The 22,156-nt window shown below is 45.8% G+C and overlaps 1 protein-coding gene across 4 annotated transcripts in view; it reads left to right on the forward strand.

The window, feature by feature from the left end:
- SPECC1 (sperm antigen with calponin homology and coiled-coil domains 1) overlaps positions 1 to 21,664 on the forward strand; it is a 108,434-nt gene extending 86,770 nt beyond the window's left edge. For 3 of the 4 annotated variants that reach the window (XM_064166467.1, XM_064166466.1, XM_064166470.1), the window contains 3 exons: positions 13,887 to 14,003; positions 15,655 to 15,714; positions 16,653 to 21,664. In XM_064166467.1, coding sequence (XP_064022537.1) covers positions 13,887 to 14,003; positions 15,655 to 15,714; positions 16,653 to 16,742 — 267 coding nt within the window. In that variant the 3' untranslated portion in view covers positions 16,743 to 21,664. Of the gene's footprint in view, positions 1 to 2,288; positions 2,510 to 13,886; positions 14,004 to 15,654; positions 15,715 to 16,652 lie in introns of those variants that run through there. The other variant, XM_064166468.1, reaches the window with a different exon arrangement.
- The last annotated feature ends 492 nt before the right edge of the window (positions 21,665 to 22,156 follow it).

A 22,156-nucleotide genomic window follows, 5' to 3' on the forward strand; every position in this document is an offset into this window, starting at 1 on the left:
TTTCCATTAAACAGTGTGAGCAAAATGGATTAGAATAACTGATACTCTCAGTAGCAGCTACTACCAGTGTCCTAGATTTCCTGAGGAAAGCTGGATTAATGACCCGGGGATAAGACAGGCACCAGCAGACAAGACTCCATTTTTTCAACACTTTAATCCACACAAGGCTTATACTATAGATAGAAATTTACATCCTGCCCCTGGCACATATCCTTTGTCTTGACTGCAGTGGGAACATTCCTGGCTTTGAACTCCAGTGTGTTCCCCAGGAGGCAATTCCATAAAACAAGAGAGGGACACTGGAGGGAGCTGGGAGAAGTGCAGCACAAAGTAGTAGTGGCCTGGAGGGTTTTGTTTGTTTTTCATAAAAAGAAGTTGCATAAGTTTACAGTAACTGGGGGGGAAAGATGAAAGCCTTGGTGTTTGTCTATGCTGCTATGTCATTTCTAACATCCCTGTTTAAACAGTGATTTGATACCAAGAAGAGATGAACACTAAAGTGAAATGATTTAGAACATGGAAACAGAACCAGCAGAATGAAAACAAAGTGGCAGTTCCATTTAATGACTAGGAGAGAAGAATAGGAAAGTGACATTGTGTAAACTGTGGCATGATCAATCCTGTGATTGGAAGGCAGCAAAGGAGAAAAGGATCTCAGGGTCCTAGTTGATGGGAGATTGACCATGAGCCAACAATGTGGTCTGGTGGCCAGGAGGGGCAATGTCTTTCTGAGGTGTATTGGAAGGGCTGTGGCTAGTAGGTAGAGAGAGGTTCTCCTGCTCCTCTACTCTGCCCTGGTGAGGTCACATGTGGAGTACTGTGTCCAGTTCTGAGGCCCCCAGTTCAAGGGGGACATAGAACTGCTTGAGAGTCCAGTGCAGAGCCACAAAGATGATGAAGGGAATGGAATGTCTCTCTTGAGGAGAGATTGAGAGAGATGGGGCTCTTTAGCCTACAGAAGAGGAGACAGAAAGGTGACCTCATCAATGTTTATCAATATGTGAAGGTGAGTGCCTGGAAGCACTGCTCAGTGATGCCTTATGACAGGACAAGGGGCAATGGGTGGAAGCTGAGGCACAGGAAGCTTCATTTAAACATGAGGATTTTTTTTCCCTGTGAGGATGACAGAACACTGGAATAGGCTGCCCAGGGGGATTGTGGAATCTCCCTCTCTGGTGATACTCAAAACCTGCCTGGACATGTTCCTGTGTGATCTTGTATAGGTGATCCTGCTCTGGCAGGTAAGTTGGATTGGATGAGCTTTCAAGGTCCCTTCCAGTCCCTGACATTCTATTATTCTATGATTTCAGTTGTCATATTTCAATGCCTAGATGAATACTGTGTGACTGTTTGGCCATCATTTTTGATTAACTATACAGGGAAGGTGCTAAAAACCCTCTCAGTAGTAAAAGAAATTGTAGTGAAATCTAGCTTTGGGCTCAGTGACTTTGTGCAGAGCTTCCCTGAGGAAAATCTTCAGCTTTAAAAAAGCAGCCTTAATCTAGTGTCTGGTGCCCTGTAAGAGTTGTGCACTGACACATGAGCCCTTTTTCCAGTCATACACAGACTGTTCCTTTTGCCTCTCTGAATTTGGTGACATGATGGTGTATAATGTAGGCTGATAAGACTTGAGAACTGCTTTTGTGGCTCTGGAACTCAATTACCACAAGTTCTTTAAACCACAAAGCCTACAGAGAGTAAGTTATTCGTGTTAAAAGAGTTTTTTTATTGTCTTGTGGGCTGGTGTTGGTTTTTTCCCCATCTATTTAAAAGATTATACATCACAGCAAGCATGTGAAGCAGAAATTGGGTGCCTCTCTTCTAATAGCCTCTCCTATGAGCTGTTAACTCCTGGAAGCTGCTGAGAGTCCTTCTTGTTGCATTATCACCTTCCATAATCATATCATTAGTGACTGTGGTGTTATTTAAGTGCCCTGGTTCTGTTTGCTCTCTGTAGAGACCATTTGTCAAGGGGCCAAACCTCTCTAGATTAAGTCTATTGCTATCCACAGACGTGTTGTGAAAACACGGAACATCAAGAGGCACTTAACCCATGATCATTAGAACTGAGGATTATTGTTTCTACCCCACATACCCTCTCCAGAGAAGGAAGGGAGTTGTTACCATGTTCATGAATATGGTTTGCTCAAAAGAGCTATTCCCATGTTTATTTTCCAACCACTACCCATCCATCCTCTGACACAGAAGAAAAGAGCATCCAAGACCAACTCTTCTCTCCAATGCACAATCATGGTTGTTGTTCTTAGTAGTTGTATTTGGCTTAACAGGACCCATTTCACCCACTCCTTGAAGAACCAAGACCTCTGTGTGCTTGTCTTAAATAGAGGAATGCTACATAGGAGGAATGAGGAATGTTCTAGAGCTGACAGAGGGAAATGGCAGCTCTACCTCTGAAGATTTTTGTATTTCATATACTCCTGACCTGTGCGTTGAAGCTGCTGCAGCTCCTGGACTGTGACAGTGTTAGGACACCAGGACCAGCTTGTGGGTGAAGGCAGTGGGCACCTTCAGGGGCCAGCTTGTGGGTGAAGGCAGTGGGCACCTTCAGGAGAAGATGCAGTGCTCCCTGCTAGCACTGACACTGTTAGGAAGTTGTACTGGAGGTCGTGAGACCAGCCTCAGACCCAAGATAGCATCATCTAAAGGAATCTCAACACTCTGGAGGAGCTACTAACCAGAGCAATCCTTACGTAGCTTTCCTGTTGTACGAGTAGCTGCTGGAGGAAATAATTTCCTCATTCTGCATCAAATACTACAAGCAAAGCTGGAAGAAAATGATTTCATTTTCTCCATGTCTTATTCACAGGTATTTGGCTTTGCAGCAGGTCCTGGGAACACTCTGCAGGTGTGGAAAGCAGGCTTAGGAGTATGTAGGACCTATTTTTAGGGTGATGCTCTCTGGCTTTGCATCGTTTAGTCTAAATTAGCAGAACACCATTCTGAATGTTTGCCTCAAAGCTGCAAATTGTTTTTTGAAGCTTCCTTTTCTTAAGATGCAGTTCATTGTAGGGCTCTGATGGAATATCCTAATGGACACTGCAGCCTGCATTGTTTCCAGAAGCACAGGCTGGCATTGAGAGGAGTGTTAAGTGCTTCAACCTTTGTGCTGTAAATACTAATAAAAGTATCTTTCCTGTGCAGTGCCTCAGCTATTCAAACAGAAGAAACAAGCCCCTCCCTGAAGTATTCCTGCTATTAAGGCTGCTCCAGCCTTGAGAGACAGCAATTGGGAACAAATTACTTCCGAACCTAACCTAGGAGTCATTAACTGTAATTCTGAGTGCTTTTACCACTGGAAGCACGGAGCTGCTACCTCAGAGTGTGTAAAAAGTTGGTGTTTCTGCAGAGTACTGCATTCCTCATGTGGCAAAGATGCAAAAGCTTAGGGTAAAAGAAGAAAGGCTGCTACAGTATTTGCCTTTTGTCAGATAATTATAGCCAGAGACCGTTTGGCTGGTGGTTTGGCAGTGGCTGGAATACAAAGCTTTTTACCCTTGTGTTCAGTTTAAACTCAGACTAATACTAGCTTTTTGTTTATGAATTTGTGGCCTGCTTGCTTTTTTTCCTCACAGGAATTTAAATTCCTTTTCTTTCTGTACTAGGCAGCATTTCCTCCATACCCTCTTTGTTCTCAAGCTCTACTCCATGATATTATCCTCTGCTCTTCCTTGGGTTTGGGTTGTTTTTTTTTCACTTCTTCACTGGCTGGAGGAGATCCAGCACAAGCTAAGTGTGGCCCAAAGAGGTACAAATGCAGATAGGCTGGAGAAGACATAAAGTACTCCCTTTGGTCAAGTGGTCATGGGGCCAATTCATTCTCATTAGGGAGGTGGCTGCTTTGCTGTTAGAACAGCTAATCAGGATGACTTCTGTTTTGATGCTGAGGGATCAAGCAGGCATCTTCCTGGAGCTGCATGTTGTGGGGACCTGCTTTACAGGATATCCAAAAGCTCCTTCGTGGCCAGTTGTGCATTAACACATTCATGCTAGATGGTTTCTTCCTTCTTTTGGAAACCAAGGGCTATATTTAGAAACAAGAAGTCTGTTCTTTCTTTGTACGTCATTAGTGTGAGTAGTCGATGCTATCTGTCTACTTAAGCAACTGTTGTCTCAGTCCAAGTCTGGACTGGGAACTCCACCCCTCACTCCAGTTACACACCATCTTGGACCACAGAAAGTGAACAGAGACCCTTGGCAAGTGCTGCCACAGTCCTCAGGTTGGTGCTCAGGCTTCCAGCTCTGGTAAAGAACCAAAGAACTGAGTGGGACCAGAATCAACCCTCTCAATCTCTGGACCTGGGTAGAATACAGTTCCTGGAACTTGGTTCATAAAGCAGTTAGTCAAACACCTCCTTTGGCACTGATGAAGCTTAGTTTTGAAACCTTGAGAATCCCAGCACAGCTGTGCTCTGTCCTAAAGAAACACAGAGAAGAAAAATCAACATTAACCAGAAGCCTGGTTAAAATTTTTACTAGTCATGAGAACTAAGTAAGCAGCAGCACTGAGGAGTAAATGTGCAGGTTTTCTGGCCACCTTCCCAAGTGAAGCCTTTCAAGCAACAAGGATAGGAGATATATCCCATCTGCTGTACACAGTTTATGTGCAGTCTGGAAAAGCAGGATTCCCACAGCTCTGCCAAAGACCAACAGCAAACAAATAACTCCTGGTTTGTGTGATGTGGGTGAAGAAAAGCACTGACCAGTGACCCCTCCAGATTTGAATGGCAGCCACCTGTTCATCCCAGGCAGCAGAGCCTTTCTCTTCTTGAAAGGACTGGGAAGAATTCCCTCCTGCCACACCAACCTGTGTGCCTGAGGCAGGAGGCTGATGGCCAGAGCTTGCTGAGCAAGCAGGGAAAAACTGTCTGCGTCTTCATGTTTGCCAATACCATTGATGAGCAAAGTTCAGTGATGCTTACCCTGAAGTACTCTTCTGAACATGCTTACCAAGAGCTCCTCCTCCGCAGCACTTGCAGCATTTTGACATTTAGAAGTAGGATATATGTGCAATGGGTTTTTCCCAGGAAGCATTAGTATATCCTGTGACTTCCTGGGGAATGGGTGAAGTACTTGGCTCTCCTTGTGCTTCTCTCTTTTTGACCAAAGAGGAGGATGCTGACTTCAGGGAGACTTCTGTATCTGCAAAAGGTGAAGGGAATCTTGGATAATCCTTCCTGTCTCAAGAGCTACTACATCTGTTTAAATACAAATTCACAGGACATCAGGAATTTTGTTCCCAAGGTGCTTTGGACCATCTTAGTGAGTTTGGCATTCTTGTGTAGCACCCTTAGTGAGTTTGGCATTCTGTGTTGGTCCTTCAGTGCTGGGTCAGAGGTTGGACAGGATGATCTTTCAAGTACCTTCCAACTAGATCTATTCTGTGATTTCCCTAGCTGTTAAAATCCAGGTCATCATCTCAGGTTATTGGATGATGATGATGATTTTCAGTAGTACTTGGAAAGATTCTCCCATAAGGAGAATCTTCAATCTGATAAAGAGAGTGTTTTATTTAAGTAACTGCCTTACCATTTCAAGGTATTCCCAATATCCTTCCCCCAAGAATGTTTCATTTTTCTAAGTAAAATCCCTTGTAGCCAAATATGTACATACAGTTTCTCTGTATGTCCCAGCTGGACCCAGGATCGAGTCTGGAAAATAAATGCAACAGCCAAATTGAGGCACGTTGAGAATCATCAAGTTGCTGACCAACGTGTGAGCCCCCTTCACAGCGCTGCCAGTGCAGAATCCTGCTCCTCCCGTGCAGCCACATCGCTCCAGCCAAGCTCTACCTCTTTTCACGTGAGAGGCTTTATCCTGTCAACAAATGCAGTGTGTTGATTGGAGGGATAAACCAAACGCCCATGCAGAGCCTTCTGCCCTGCTGGGTAATTGTAAAAATAGCGTTTCCATTCTGTCCATCCCAAAGTCCAAGACACTTCCCTTGTGTTGCCTGGATGCAGGGACAATCAGGGAAAACACGGAATTGATCGGTCACCAGCTGGAACAGCTCCAGGCTGAGAACTCAACTGGGAGAGAGCTGAGCCATGCTGCCTCTTCCAGGAATATCCTTTGCTATTGGAGATCTTTCCCCACCTTGTTTCCAGCCTTTCTGGTGAGCCTGCTGCAGACTGCAGCCTATTCGTCCGCCCAGGAATTCCAGGACATGGCTGATCTCTGAACTCTCAGAGCAGATGATTAGAAATAGCAGTGGGAGTAATCAGTGAGGTCATTAGCAATTCTGCAGCAGGGCTGCAGGCAGGAAGTAGCTGTGCTGCTGCCCTGGACACAAAGGGGAGCCAGTTCCTCCCCCCTCTCCTTCCCTCTTTCCCCAGAGTATCTGTGTGGTCCTTGGAGCTGTGCTGCTGCATCTTCACTCTTGCAGCCTTGGGAATGAAGGAGCACAGCCCAGTCTGTCTTCTCCGTGGCATTCAGCAGTGGTGTCATTTGTACCAGCTGGTGAGAAAAGTGGTGGAAGTGTTACTTGTAGAGCAGGCAGGGAGTTGGCTTTCAGCAGGTAAGCACAGAATCATAGAATGGGAGGGGTTGGAGAGGGCCATCCTGAGATCATCTGGTCTAGATCTCCTGCTAACATAGGTTCACCTGTAGAATGTTGCACAGAAATGTGTCCAGATGAGTTTTGAAAGTCTCCAGAGATGGAGACTCCACAACCTCTCTGGACAGCCTGTTCCAGTGCTGCAGCCACCACAAAGGAGGGAAGTTTCTCCTTAAGTTCAAGTGTCCTGGGCTGCATCAAGGGAAGCATTGCCAGCAGGGCAAGGGAGAGGATTCTCCCCTTTTACTCTGCTCTCATGAGACCCCACCTGGAATACTGTGTACAGTTCTGGAGACCCCAACACAAGAAGGATGTGCAACTGTTGGAGTGAGTCCAGAGGAGGCCACAAAGGTGCTTAGAGGGCTGCAGCAGCTCTGCTATGAGGACAGGCTATAAGACTTGGTGCTCTGCAGCCTGGAGAAGAGAAGGCTTAGAGGAGACCTTGTAGTAGCCTTCTAGTATCTGAAGGGAGCCTACAGGAGGGCTGGGGGGAGCTATTTACAAGGTCTTGTAATGACAGGGTGAGAAGTAATGGCAGAGGGGAGATTTAACTAGATGCTAGGAAGAAGTTCTTTGCAGTGAGGGTGGTGAAACACTGAAACAGGTTGCCTAGAATCTGGAACATTCTGTGATCCACAACCTCCCTGGAGGTGTTCAAGGCCAGGTTGGACGAGGCCTTGAGTGACCTGTTCTAGTGGGAGGTGTCCCTGCCTATGGTGAGGAGTTGGAATTAGATGATCTCTGAGGTCCCTTCCAACCTAAACCATTCTATGAAACCTGCAGTGTTCTAGTTTGTGCCTGCTGCCCCTGGTCCTGTCACTGGCCACCATCTTCACAAATCCCCAGCCTGTGTGCACTGTGCCACCAATTGCTCTCAACAAGCAGAACTCATTTTCTTTTCTAAAAGTCAGTCTTTGTATATTAAAATGCAGATAAAGCTCCCCAAAAGGGGTCAAAGTCTAGTGAGACATTGGCCAGTCCACACAGATGGACACACAGGAGTGATGGATGACTCATTAGGGAGGTTACTCATCTGTACACTTAGGGTGATGATTTCAGTGTCGGTAGAAAGCATTTTATCTTACAAGCAGAGGAAAAGGGAAGTTACATCATTGCTCTCACATATTACCTTAAATAGCTCTCATTTGGTACTACTTTTGGTTTTCATTCACACAAAGTCTTCCTTTGAAGCAGCACCACATCTGTCTTTCTTGTAAGCAAAACAGCAGTGCTAACCTGCTGTGTAGAGGCCATGGACCTCCTCAATATCTCATGAGGGAAGCTGAGCTAGAAGAGTGCACAGATCACTTCAGAATGGCTTTACAATAGGCTCTAAGACGGCTCCTGTCAGATGAGTTCATTTTGACCACAGAACTACAGAGAGCATCACACAACCTATTCTTGCCCATCTGACTCAGCTAGGAAGGGTAATGAAGAATACTAGACGTGCCTGACATTTTTGTATCCTCTTGGATCTTGGGCTTTTGAGGGGCTAAAATAGTTGGGAGCTGAAAAACCATGTGGGATGCATGACAGTAAGTTTGAGAAATTTCCTCATTTAAAATGCCCCTGCTCCAGGTGACAGCTGTAGTCAAGTGATGCAAGAGAAAATGCATAGCCAGCAGCTCTCTAAAATGTGTAGTGTCCTGTCTGTGCTAAGGTGTACCTGCTTTGGCAGGGAGATTGGACTAGATGATCTCCTGAGGTCCCTCCCAGCCCCTGCCATTCTGTAGTTACTTCACCCTCACTGAGGTAGATGATAAACAGTAAGCCCAAGGTATCACCTAAGGGAGCAGCAGAGCAAGGAGCAAACAAGGTAGGAAGGTGGTGGGAAATGAGGTTTGTTTACTAGAAGGAATGCAGTCAATGTGGTAACTTCTGTGGAACTTGGGACCATTACCTTATCAATTCACTGTGCTGTAATTACCTAATTTAAGAGCATTTTCACATAGCATTTTGTGTTACCTGAGCTGTGCTGTTTCACACATGTGCAGTCAGAAATAAGATGTGTGACTTGATGGTGGGGCTGGGAGAAGGCACTAGAAATTTCAGTGCCTAACAGGGACCTGCAAGAAAGCCAGGAAGGGACTTTTTACAAGGGCTTGTAGTGATAGGATGAAAGGGAACAGAGAAGCTTGAAGAGGGCAGATTTAGACTGGAGATTAGGATGAAATTCTTTACAGTGAGGGTGGTGAGACACTGGTACAGGTTGCCCAGGGAGGCTGTGGATGCTCCCTCCCTGGAGATGTTCAAGGCTGGGTTAGGTGAGGCCATGAGCAACTTGGGCTAGTGAAACCCATGGCAGAGGGGTTGGAACCAGATGATCTGTAAGATTCCTTCCAACCTAATCCATTCTGTGAATCTGTGAGATGTGGATGATGGGTATAGAAACACAAAGTTTCAAAGAAAGGTTAAAACAATTCCTATGGAGACTGCAGCTGCCTGAACCATCTGAACTGGGGATATTAATACAGCCTAGAGGATCAGAAGGTCATTTGGCTTCCCTCCCAGTCTCAGCTAGCCATGTCATCTCTATACAATAAACAGTATTGCTGTTCCACAAGATATTCTGGAGTTCATTTATAATCATTTGTTTAAGCAGCAGGGCAGGCATTACTTTATTGTGCCTTCCATTTAAGAGAATTAAGGAGGGTTCCTGCTAGAGGATTGACTAAATGCAATATGCAAATCACTTGAGACTTGCAGCTGCCCATTGAAAACAACTGTGTGCAATCAGCCAAGTCATCTGGGTGCACCCTATAATTGCAGAAGAATCCAGGCAGTCTGTCAGTTTTAGGCACTGATGCCTTTCCATCCGTGTTAACTGCACCTGACCACACTTTTAACTCACCCAGATTTCCACTGGGTTGCCCAGATGTTTCATGTCTTTGCAGGAGCACTTCAGATCATCTGGAGAGTTCTGTTTCCTCAGAAGATTAGGTCAGGCTAGACGGAGCCCTTCTTCCCTTCTCTTGCTTCCTAGGAAGTATTTGCAACTGGCTTACCTGGAGCTCAAACCTCATGTAGTGATAGAAGGCCTGTGGCCAAAGCCTGCTGCCATGTCCTTGACCTGTTAGTGTGTCAAATCAAATCAGATTTACAGTTTCATGAAGCTGCTGTTAGAGATGGCTGGGTGTAGGTGATCACCAGAAGTTGCCTCTCAAGGTACCTTGATTAGGAAGGGCAGAGTTCCCATTGGCAGAGATGTGGCTCATACAAAGGAGATTCCTCTTCAGTGGTCTCTCTCTAAATATAACCCCAGAAAAAACCACGTCGAGGTGTCAAACGTTTGGTCTGCAGAGGAGATGTGGGTCTCTGGTTAGTGATAAGCAGGGCAGATTGCAGAAGGCTGGGCCAATTGAGGGAGAGCTGCTGTCAAAACAAGGCAACTCTCCCTGGTTTATTCAATATATTTCTGATAACTAATTCTGTCTTCAAGATTTAAGTTTCTTTCTTCTGAGCCTCAGCAATCAGCCAGCCTGGCTTGTTCCTGGGGTGCCCTTCTGTACCAGTGACTCCTGAGAGAGGCAGGAGGGCATGTTGTCTGCTGAGGCGTGAAGAATGGGGGTCATACTTATTGCAGGCTTTCTTCCACAGAGTTCCAGACTAGCTTCAAACTTATTCATGTCTGCAATTTGTAATTCTGGGTCTTAACAGAGAAAATTATGACTCAGAGAGCCATTGCTGTGGGCACGGTCACATCTGCCTGCTGGGAATATCTGGTGTCAGTGTTTTAGCGTACTCAGGCTGCAGCAAAGAGCTATGATGTCATTGTTGCTTTGTACTGAAGACTTGGAGTCGAAGATCTAGCAAAATCTCATGGTGTGGTTGTTTTTCCCTCAGATAAACAAGAAAATGTTTTTAAAGAGAACAGATCCCACAGATTTCCCTGTGTATCTCTACTGTGGCTCTCATGGTGCTCTGGCATCTGCAAAGCAAAGCTCCTGCACCTGGCCTGAGGTTAATGACTGGCAGGTGCTTGGTGTCTTCTACTGATATCATGCATTTGCTCTCTAACTAACATCACCTGGATTCATTTTCTTTTACTTTGCCTAGTGTCAGGTACTGCAGTACCTATAGAAGCAAACCATAGTGGGTACTTCAGGACTTTCAGATAACTCTGCTCCTGATGTGCTTCCAGCCTCTTCATGTGGTGACTGCTTTCATTTCAGGTCACCAAACTGTTTTCACTGACAAGAAACCTGAGAGCTACACTGCAAGTGGTATAGTCTGGACACCTTTATGTTCTATGCAGTACTCTACCAGCATCCCAGCCAACTTCCTGTCCTCACCTCACATCGAATCATAGAATTGTCAGGACTGGAAGAGACCTCAAGGATCATCCAGTTCCAGCCCCCATGCCATGGACAGGAACACCTCACACTACATCCAAGTTGCTCAGAGCCCCATCCAGCCTGGCATTAAAAACCTCCAGGGATTAGGCTATAAAAGCACTCCTCTTCTGACCTGATTTTCATGTTCTTTCAAGATTTTAACTACTCCACCCTCATCTGCCCAATTATTTTCTTAGCAGCAACGTGGAATATTCAGGTCAAGTGCCGTGTGATAGGGATGTGGTGAGTCTGCTCCAAAGGGAGCCGTAACCCTGAGTGCTGCAGGTCTAAGTCATTCAGCTCCTCTGGACCCATGGGTCAGAGGTTAGTTTCTGGAGCAGATGTCTTTGTGTGGATCAATGGATCCACTGGTGACATGCTGAAGATAGACCCTGGGTTGCTAGTGACCATGAGCCATACCGTGAACACAGGAGCGAGCACTGCAGCTGCATTCCATCTGCAGCCCCTGTTCCATTTTCTTGTTTCCTCCTCCCTTCATTCTGCATACACTCTGATGGTTCATCTTCATCCCAAAGGCTGCTGTCCTTTATAGGTTAACTTGTAGGGCTCTAATGAGAAGCCCTGCACAGATGTGCAGAGCTTGGGGTGAGAGATGTACTGTAAGCACAGCAGGAGATGGAGAAATGTCCAGACTTGGAAGCGCACATTAACAACCAGCATGGACACAAATAGTTCCCACATAGTCAAGGGCTGTGTGCTGAAGACTAGAGAGGTGTGGCAGAAAGACTCAGACAGATTCCCCTGCCAAAGTAATCAAGAGAAGTGAATAGTTTCCAAGGTGTTTGTTGCCTAAATTGTTTGCCTTGTTTTTCCTTTTTGTTCCCCCTGGCTTCAGCAGAGCCAAAGATCTTCTGAGAACTCAGAGTGTGCCTCTGTTTGACTTACTGCCTCTTGGTGTGGTGCAGCAAGTAAAGCTGCAGTGTGGCAAAACACAAATCGCTTCTCATTTACCATGTTCTTAAATCCCAAGTGGAAAAGCAGTTACAGAGAATCCAAACCGAAACACCAGAGAAGAGGTTTATACCTTACATGAAGTGGAAATGCTTTTGTTTAGAGAAAACCCCTCACATTTCCCTGATGCTTCTTGGATGTGCAAATGACAGCTAAGTGGTTCCAAGTGTGTCCTAAGTGTTTGTTGTTGTGCTGTTAACTGAACAGCTGAGCTGAACCTTCAGAGTTTGCATTTAGAGCAAGAAAATTATCAGATCTGAGCTTGTTTTGTCCCTTGATCATGACAGAGGTTTCATCTGTGTTTAAATACTGTCAGCAGAACCCCATCCTTGAGCTTTTGCTTGTTTATAAGACCTGGATATGAGAATTCCTGGATGATCTTCGAGGTCTTTTCCAACCTGGTTGATTCTATGATGACTGGCTGGGCATTGCTGCTGGGGATGTGAGGAATTATGGACCCAGTTCTCTAGACATTAGCACTTCTCTCTGAGTATTGCTAAATGGGAGAACTCTCCTCCTGAAGGGTTTTAGACATCAGTAAAACTACAAAGACAGGAAAACCCATCAAATTATCAATTAGCAAATGCTGGGCTGGTGAAGTGCTGTAGGAAGGAAGAGTTTTGTATCTTATATGTCTTTCATAATAGCATCACGAAAATGAGGCTAGGATCTATTGTTCCTACACAAACATTGAGTGGCCTTTTTGCCTGGTCCTGTTGCTTAACTGAGGCTTTGTTTGTTCCTGTTTCCATGGCCTCTGGTGGGGCAGGGTGGGGAAGGACAACCTCCGTTTTCCATTTGTATCATACAGTATGAAATGAGAATATTGGCGTTCGATGGTGGATTATTTGCTGATAAAATATATTGGCCCTAGCAAAACCACTTCTGTGCTTTGGCAGTCAGCCCTCTCCTACTCACTGCAGATTGATAAATAGTAAGGAACTTGTGTGTCTGAAGTGCCAGGAAAGCAGAATAGCCCAGATTTAGCCAATTCCATAACACAAAGTTGGATGTCCACAGTGTGACTTTATGGATTAGGCAAAGCCAAGACAGCTTTCAGAGCAGAATGGGTTTTCTTTCCTTCATGATGATTTTCAGCCACCACATTGTTTTTTTTTCTCTCCATTGATAGATGTTAATAGAGCAAAGCACACTGTAGTGGCTGGTGCAGTGTGGTAATGTCTGCTTCTGCTGCTGCTGCTGGGCTTTCGCAGCCCATTAGGTTTGTAGATTTATTACAGCCACAGGATTTTAACCTGAAATATTCTGTATTGCTTCAATTTGAGTCATGTTTGGTTATGGCCATTTATTACCAAACTGAAATCCTGTCTGACTGGACAAAGTCCAGACTGGGCAGAGTAATGAGTGAGGCATCGCAAGTGAAGAGCATGAGCTAAAACACTTCCTGTCTGGGCTTTAGTGTGTCTGCATTAACATTGTATGAGATGCAATAAAGGTTTGTCTTTGGGGGAATCTTGAAAGAAACCTGAAAAGAGTTAAGTAAAGATAATGAAGTGGTAGAGAGTCTTAGTTGAAGTAGAACAAATGGGAAGATGTGGCTGGTGAGAATGATCTGAGCATAGCTCCACACCTGCTGCAGGGTGCAGAGATGTCACGTCCTGGAGCCATCCCTGCTCCAGGAGCTGTTGCTTTCCTCAGCAATATCACTGTTATGTTTTCAGCTGGTACCTGGAGCTACAGCAGCAAAACTTAGCCAGGAGAATTCCTTAGTGTGCTGGTATGGCCAGACAGTGCAGACAAGAGCTTTAGAAAAGTCACCTTCTTCACAGGAGCAGAACTGGACCACTGTGATCGGTTGCAGCTGTCCCTCACCAGAGAGCCCTGTGAAGCACTCTGAATGCACTCTGTGCCCACCATCATCTTTGTGTTTGCAGGAGTTCTTGACACATGGGCTGATTTTACAATACCAGTTTCTGTCACCACTCTAGTCAGCTGCTGACCATAGTACATTCTGGATTTCACTTGGTTCATCTTTTGTCTTGCAGAATATTGATATTACCAACTTCAGCAGCAGCTGGAGTGATGGGCTGGCCTTCTGTGCTCTCCTGCACACCTATTTGCCTGCACATATTCCTTACCAGGAGCTCAACAGCCAGGATAAGGTAGGTTTTGGTGTGCTGTTCTTACACCCATTGCAGAATTCAGGGTGAGCGCAGATGTTATATAAGCATTGCTGGGTAGGTAGTGGAGACTGGTGGAAAACTAGTAGGTGAGAGCAACAGTAAGAGACCAGTGTCAGCTGAGAGCTTACAGGGGAAACAGGGTGAAATAGAGAAGGAAACACAGAGAGCTCCCAGAGAGAAATGCAGGGAGTAGTAGGTAAAGAGTTAGTGACAAGTCAGAGGTCTTTTCCAACCTGGTTAATTCTGTGAAGAGATTGAGATAAGAGATAAGGCAAAACTAAGTTATATTCAATAAGGAAAAGTGCAGGGTCCTGAATCTGGGGAGGAACATCAGGCACCAGTACAGGTTGGGAACTGCTCTGCTGGAAAGCAACTCCCTGGAGAAAGATCTTGGAGTCCTGGTGGACAGCAAGTTCTCCATGGGACAGTAATGTGCCCCTGTGGCCAAGAGAGCCAGTGGCATCCTGGGATGCATCAGTACAGGTGTGTCTGCCAGGTCTGGGGAAGTTCTTCTCCCTCTCTACTCTGCCCTAGTGAGACAACACCTGGAATACTGTGTCCAGTTTTAGGCTTCCCAGTTCAAGAGAGACAGGGACATGCTGGAGAGAGTCCAGTGGAGAGCCATGAAGATGACTGGGAGACTGAGAGCCCTGGGGCTGTTTAGTCTTGAGAAGACCTTATAAATATCTATAAACATCTGAGGGGTGGGCGTCAAGTTGTTGGGGCCAATCTCTTTTTGGCAGTGTGCAGTAATAAGCCAGGGAGCAACAGGTACAAACTGGAACATAGATGGTTTCACCTCAACGTGAGGAGAAACTTCTTTACAGAGAAGATGATGAAGAGGTTGTGGCATCTCCTTTTCTGGAGGCTTTCAAAACCCACCTGGATGCACTCCTGTGTGAACTACCCTAAGGGATCCTGCTTTGGCAGGGGGGTTGGACTAGATGATCTCTGGAGGTCCCTTCCAGCCTCTGTTGTTCTGTAATTCTGTGCAGTTGCCTGCACTCAGCAAGTGCTGCAGATAAACATGAAGACACAGCATCCCTTTTGCAGGGGCTGAAGCATTTCTGGACTCCTGAGGTAGCACACACTAAAAGTGCTGGGTCAGGAAGCACATCACTCACTGAATTACTTGGACAGCAGTGTATCTAAAAGCCAGACCATGTCAGCACATTCCAAATGTGTTATTAGGGTCCTCAGAAAGGGGAGGATCTGGATTTACTGGATTTCCTTTGGGCAGCAAGTATCTGTTACAGTAAGGATTACACTCCATGTACAGGAATGCTTTACATTAGCTAACACCTTCTCAGAAGCCTTTCACTCATAGTCAAGACAAAACCTCAGTGGGTTGGTTTGTTTTTTTGCACAGTTGTAATCAGTTCACAAGAACCTCTGTGTGTTAAAACCAGAGGACTGTGGCTTGGCCAAAAGTGGATGAGCTGCTCAAAGGCAGAGAAGTTGTTGGAGTATTCTTTACTAACACGAAAAATTGTCTGTGTGAAGCATTGACCCTGGTGTTCTGCAGTTTCCAAACACACCTGCTCATTTAAACCTACAGGTGAAGCAGATGTGAGGCAGGATTCATGAACCACACTTTAATGATAATCCTTTTGAACTTTTGTCTTTACAGAAGAGAAATCTGCTGTTAGCCTTTCAAGCTGCTGAAAGCGTAGGCATCAAACCCAGCCTGGTGAGTAACCTCCTTTCAGCAAGGGAAGATTTGCTGCATGCACTGTTCCAAAGCCTTTGTGGCCAGCCAGTCAGCTTGCTCTGCAAATGTTCACACAGCACTAGGTTAGGGCTGCACCACCAGCTCCTGGAGCTCATAGTGTTAGGAGAACTTCCAGAAAGAGTTTGTAGAAGCATGGAATTGATATGGTATTGAAATGATATTACTGATTATGTCCTCCTCTTGGAAGCTGCTTGCAGATGATTCCTTTTTCATGGACCATTAAACCATTTTGTTTTGTTTTAGTGCTTTAAGAAACAGGAGCCTAATTTGTTGAACTGTTTTAAAAGCTTCTGAAGTCAACAAAATGATGAGGAAAAATTGAGTTTAATATGAAGGACAGAATATTATGGGGCTCATAAATACAGAACCAAAAACATGCAAAGAAGCAGCAGTTAACTTGAAGTTATGTGGAGAGTTGATCTTTGCTTGCAGGTGGAAGAGGTCTTTTCAGAATGTGAAATGCATGTGGCTGTTTAATTCATTAATGAATCTCACAATTGCACTAAGCCAGTACCACAGAATCACAGGATATTAGGGGCTGGAAAGCATCTCCAGAGATCAAATCCAACCCTCCTGCCAAAGCAGGATCACCTAGGGCAGGTCACACAGGAACATATCCAGGTGGGTTTTGAAAGGCTCCAGAGAAGGAAACTCCACAGCCTCTCTGGGCAGTGCTTCACCACCCTCACAGCAAAGAAGTTTCTCCTCATGTTCAGGTGGAACCTCCCACGCTCTAGCTTGCAGATGATTCCCTTAGACTTTTATCCTATGTGTGGCTTTGAGAAGCTCTGGAATGGAAGCAACAGTAGTGTCCAGTAGGCAGAGCTGCTGGGAAGAGGCAGTGATGTTCCAGTGGTGCTGCTTGACTAAGCTTTGGCGCTGTCTGTCCTGTGCAGGAGCTCAGTGAGATGATGTACACAGACCGGCCGGACTGGCAGAGCGTGATGCAGTATGTCGCCCAGATCTACAAGTACTTTGAGACCTGAGGTGCAGAGCAAGAGGTGGACAGAAGTGGGGAAGAGAACTAAGAATGCTACAGATGCACTCGATCACTTTAAAAATCCGCTTGCTCCTCTTCCACAGCCAACCTAAGCTCTTAGTTTGAAAGAAAGCTCTTCCATGATTTTGATTACATCTGGGACTGCAACCAAATCAATCTCCGTTGTCCATCTCTGCAAACCAAATTCATCTCTGATTTTATTCCCACATGGAAATTGTGAAGCATTTTTGACGGTGTGTGGGATATTTCTGAAGAGGATCCTTGTTTGCCTCATGCCAGACTCCACCAACAGAAGACCTGCTACAGAATGAAGTTCTAAATCAATGTGGACTATGTTGGCACTCAAGGGAGGCTGGGAGATGAATATAAAAGCTCTCAAAAATGCTCTTCTTGCCAAAACATGCTTAACTCATCCCAAATAGCTGTTGTTTTTCTTGTCTCCTTATGTTTTATAAAACATCAGGACAGATGCACTTAAGTCTGTAGAACCTTCACCTGACTTACTTTCACACATCTGACCCAGTAAGTGCACTCGTTTGCTTGTGATAGCTTATCCAGCAAGATAGCAACAGGATCATTTGTAGCTCAGAAACCACACTCTGTTCCATCACCAGTTAGTGAAAGAACTTTTAAAAAGTCCTGTTAGGTGCTGGGACGTCATTACAGATCAAACAGGAGTCATCTCTTTGCGGAAAAATAGGTGTATTACTTCAGCTTCGTTACTTGATTACTGCAGGAAGCCGGAGCTTGGTTTCCCAGCTGACTGTGCAGGCACAGCTCTCACAGGAATATTGCAAATGCAGTTTACAAGCTTTAGTTTGCAAGGTGCCAGCAGTTAGGTGATGACTCCAAGCAATACAGTGACAGCTCTCTGTGGCTGGAGTGGGGAAACTTCTTTGTTCTGTGTTGGTGCTCTCTGATCGGCATGGATATGTAGTTGCTGTGCAGAGTCAGCCCGTGCCCTGTCCGATAAAGAATAGTCCACAGGGCACTGATAGATGCTTGGAAGTGATGTTACCCTGTAAAGGAACACAGTGATATGTTACTACCAATGGAAGATGCAGCTTTGCTCCACAAGCTGCAGAGAGTGTACCTGGAACCCTTCTCTGAGTCCTGGAAATCTCTCAGGCGCCAGAGAATAGCTTTACAGCTCAATAATACTGTTAGTAAAACGTCTACTGGATACTGTTTAATTTCCATTATACTGTTTCTCTTATTTCACCTCGTGAAGTTGTCTTCAAGAGCAGCAGGATCAAACAGGCTGCTTGATTTCTTCTAGGAGCAGGTCTTGGAGAGCAGGCTTTGTCCAGGACCTCATAGAGGGCTGCCTAGCTGCTTTGGATTATGGTGGTAGCAGAAAGTGGTTGTTTAGTGAGCATGTTCAACCCTGTGTCCAGACTTGATGCTTTGTGAATGTATATTATAGGGTGGTAGGAATTGTTTTTGTCTTAAAAATAATAATGATGTGTGCTGGCTGCTCCTACCTCCTGCAAAAGAGCTCCTGGAATAGAAGCAAACAATTCCACAGGAGAAGCTTGATTTCAGGTTTTCTGGGGCTTTGCAGGTGGCTGATCTCAGTCTCTGGCTTCTCCACAGTGCTTTGTTGTGCTTATTTGGGGTTTTTTAATAATATTTAATGAGTAAACAACTTGAGTTAGACTTTGGTTTTCACCCAGCAAAGCACAGGACTAGGGGGTAGGTGACAGTGGCCGAGGGCAGCGAGCATATTGAGCAGAAAGGCAGTTGGAAGAATGCAGTGTATGCCTAGTTCACAGGAGGAGGAAAGCATCACTTGCTCTTAGTTTCAGTCTGACATTGATTCTAACCCAGCACCCCTAGGGAAAGCTGATTCCAGTCTTTTCAGACTGTGTGGCGTGCGCTTACAGTGCCCTCGCACTCTCTTGTGTCATCCTGTCCTGTGAGAATGCAGTTGTCAGTGGTGGCCACAGTTATTTCTTTGCAAGAGAGCTCTTTCTAGATGGAATTAACTCTCCAGTAGTTTTCAGCATACACTCTGCTATCCCTAGAGAGCAGAGGATGGGTTGGTGTAAGTGTTCTCAGTTCCAAGTCTCCTGTTATGTGGTAAGATGGAAGAGGAAAATAGCTGCCAGCAGAGTCCACTTCGGAAGGCGGTCACACTGCAGAGCTCTCTCCCCTTGTGGCTGCAGGCTCTTTTCCCTCGAGGTATCCTTGGCAGAGATCCCAATTCTCTCCAACAGGCTGTAGTTCAAAGCCTAGTGAAGTCAACACAAAAAAATTCCATATTCCTCAGTGGGCTTTGGACTGGGCACTTGCAGGGATGAGAAAAACTTGTTTTAATTCCCAGCGTCTGGTAAACATTTCAAGTCAGAGAGCTTTGCTTGATCTGAAAAGGAAAGATAATCTTAACCCTCTGGTCACTGGACGTGTGTGTTCCATGTGCCTGTCAGCTCTACACTACATATCTGTTAGCTAATGTGTCAGTGGCACTTGCTTCAAGCACTGCTCTGACATTTATTCTAACGTGTTTCTCCAGGGCTTGCTCTAACCTCACAAAGCATTGGCCTAGCAGCTGCTTTTTTTGCAAAGCAATGTTTCTGTCATCTGTTTGCAGTGGATTCTCCCCTGCCCTCCCCCCCCAGCAGCACAGACCAAACACTAACTCTACCCGGTCCTAATGCTGTTCCTTCTCCAGGAGTTACAGCAGGGAGCTGTTGGTGGGGAAGATGCTGCCCAGTTTCACCACTTGCTCGGTGTTACTTTTCAGACCTGCAGAACATCTCATTCTGGTACTTTGAGACTGGGAGATGCCCTCCCAGATAGTTTTTTGAGATGAAGCATATTTGGTTTGCTCATTTGACTGTTACTTTGTCTTTTTCCTGCCTGCTGAACCTTGCCCAGTTACATTTCTAGACCTAAATTTTCAGCAATTGCTGCTGCTTTTTGGGTTTGGTGTGAAATTGGTTTTTAATGTGAAATTAAATTTGTCCCACACAAGCTGCTGCAGACCAGCCTGATTTACAGCAGATCTGCAGGCCCTTGTAAGAGATCTGGAATTAGAACTGCAAAGTTAAAGTTCTAACTGCCTTTAAAGTTAGGAAGTTTGTTCAGGAAGTTGAGCTAGAGGACACAGGGGTGGTCTTCATGGAGAGTCCTCTGAAAATGTCCTGGAGTGACACATGGGATGATGTGACGTGGGTGATATAGTGTGCTGGGTCAGTATCAGTTTGCCTGAACTGCCTAAATCTAGTCTGACTTTGCCTCTAAGGAGAAATGGATCTTCCCCTGACGCAGGCAGATGAAATCTCAACATTGTGTCCCCATATGCTCCCTAAGCGTCCAGTTGCTCGGAAGCACAGCTGCACATGCTTGTCTGTGTGCACTTGGCCAGTCTGTTGGACTACAAGGAACCAAAGAGCTGGTTTTGGATGAGCAAGTGAGAAGGATGAGTAGGATGAGGACCTCAGTGGAGTTCCATGGAGGGGTATTGCGTGTGGCTGTTGGACTAGAGCTGTTAGAGAGAAGAGGCTGAAGTGCGACATGTATACAACCTGACTCCCAGGTGTTCTGGTCGGTCGTGGGAGGTATATATTGCTTTGTGGCTTGGGAAGGTACAGAGGTGGTGAGAAGTGAGCCCAGAGTCAGCCCTCTAAGAAGGTTTTCTGGACAGCCTGACAAGCTGTGTCTGAAAGTATGCAGTGAAACTGGGAAGAGAGAAAGTCCAATGTGTGAGGAGAGGGGCAGCCGTGGGACATAGGCACCTGGGCCTTTGTGGGCAGCCAAGGACAGCAGCCTGAGAGTCCTTACTGACTGTCATCTCAAATGACGTTTGTCCTAGGAGGGAGTGCAGCCTGGGGTAGGTCTTAGAAGATGAGGATGGAAGAGAGCACAGAGCCTGCTGCCTCTGCCAGATTCCCCTTCCTGTGCCAGTCACGGAAACGCAAAGGGGACGAAGATGCCTGTGCTGCAGCAGGGCAGCTGTGCTGAGTGGGGTCATTCGTGGCTTGTGCACGTTCTCCAGTTTCATCTCAGTGAGACACCTTCCCTGAGTTCTGGCAGGTGTTCTCTTTGTCCTTTGAAGTTGTTTCTTGCATGTTTTCTCTGTAGTCTTTCCTGTCCCATGTGAGTTTTCTGTCCAAACCAAACAGGTGCATGCTGGCTGAAGGATTGGTTCTTCCATGTTTCATCTCTGACCTGGTAATCTTCACAATCTACCTTTTTCGCTTTGCTGACTTTCTCCTTTCCTCAGCAATGCAAACAGGGGGATTGGCTCATTCATCTCTTCGTACCTCCCTCATCATTCCATGTTTGTGGTACCAGGTCTTCCAGCAGGAAGAATCTGTTTGGGCCAGCTGTTTGCAGAGCTGTGCCTTGTGTATCCGATCAAAGGCATAGCCTGTATGGGATGAGATTATGCATTTTGCTGTCAGAAGAGGGCTTTTGCCTAAAAAAGACTCAGGGCACTGAGCATTAAGGCATTTATAAACCCAGCAATAACTACTTCTATGCTTAGACTTTATTGTTTTTTACCAACTCCAGTGCCATTTAGACTCACTCACCAGTAGGGTGTAGGATCAAGCTTATGACTGAACTGCAGTTAACACTTTTCGCAGCTGCTGGTCTCCACGTTTTTAACTCTCACATGTGCCAAGCTCCACTGGGCAGTGCTGGACACAATGCACTTACTGACCATTGGTCCAGCCTTGAGTTTGTTGCTTGGGATAATCACCTCTAACAGTCAAGTACTTTTAGCTTTCTCTCTTGGGTACAGGTGGTGCACCCTGATCTAATTTATACAAAGAGCACAGTAGGATGTATATAGTAGGCATTGCCAGGTTTGGACATGCTAATATTTAAAGATTAACATTATTAAAATGTATGATGCAGAAATCTGTGTAATATTTCTAATAAATCTTTTTCTGTTTCTGATGTTTGCTGTTCTGTTTCACCTATCCAGAAGCACACAATCATTTAAGTTGGAAAAGACCTTTCAGATCATCGAGGCCAGCTGTAACCAAGCTGCCATGACCTAAGCTTTACAGAAGTCGAGGTAGACAACGTCCACAGGCTGCCTATAACCAGGTCCACCTGGTCATAGAAGGAGATGAGGTTAGTCAAGCAGGGCCTGCCTTTCATGGCCCCATTCTGGCTGGCCCCGACTCCTCCATTGTCCTGCACTTTGCTGTGTGAGCACACCCAAGGTGAACCCTCCATAGTCTTCCCCAGTACTGAGGTCAGGCTAACAGGCCTGGAGTTCCCTAAATCCTTTCAGCCCTTTTTGTAGATGGCTGTCACCTTGGCAAGCCCTCAGTTGTCTGGCACCTCCCTTGTTAACCAGGGCTGCTGACAGATGACTGAGAGCAGCTTGGCAATCTCCTCTGCCGGCTCCCTCAGCACTCTTGGGTGATCCCCATCTGGACA

This window comes from Pogoniulus pusillus, chromosome 27 (genome assembly GCF_015220805.1).
Source record: "Pogoniulus pusillus isolate bPogPus1 chromosome 27, bPogPus1.pri, whole genome shotgun sequence".
NCBI classification, from domain to species: domain Eukaryota; kingdom Metazoa; phylum Chordata; class Aves; order Piciformes; family Lybiidae; genus Pogoniulus; species Pogoniulus pusillus.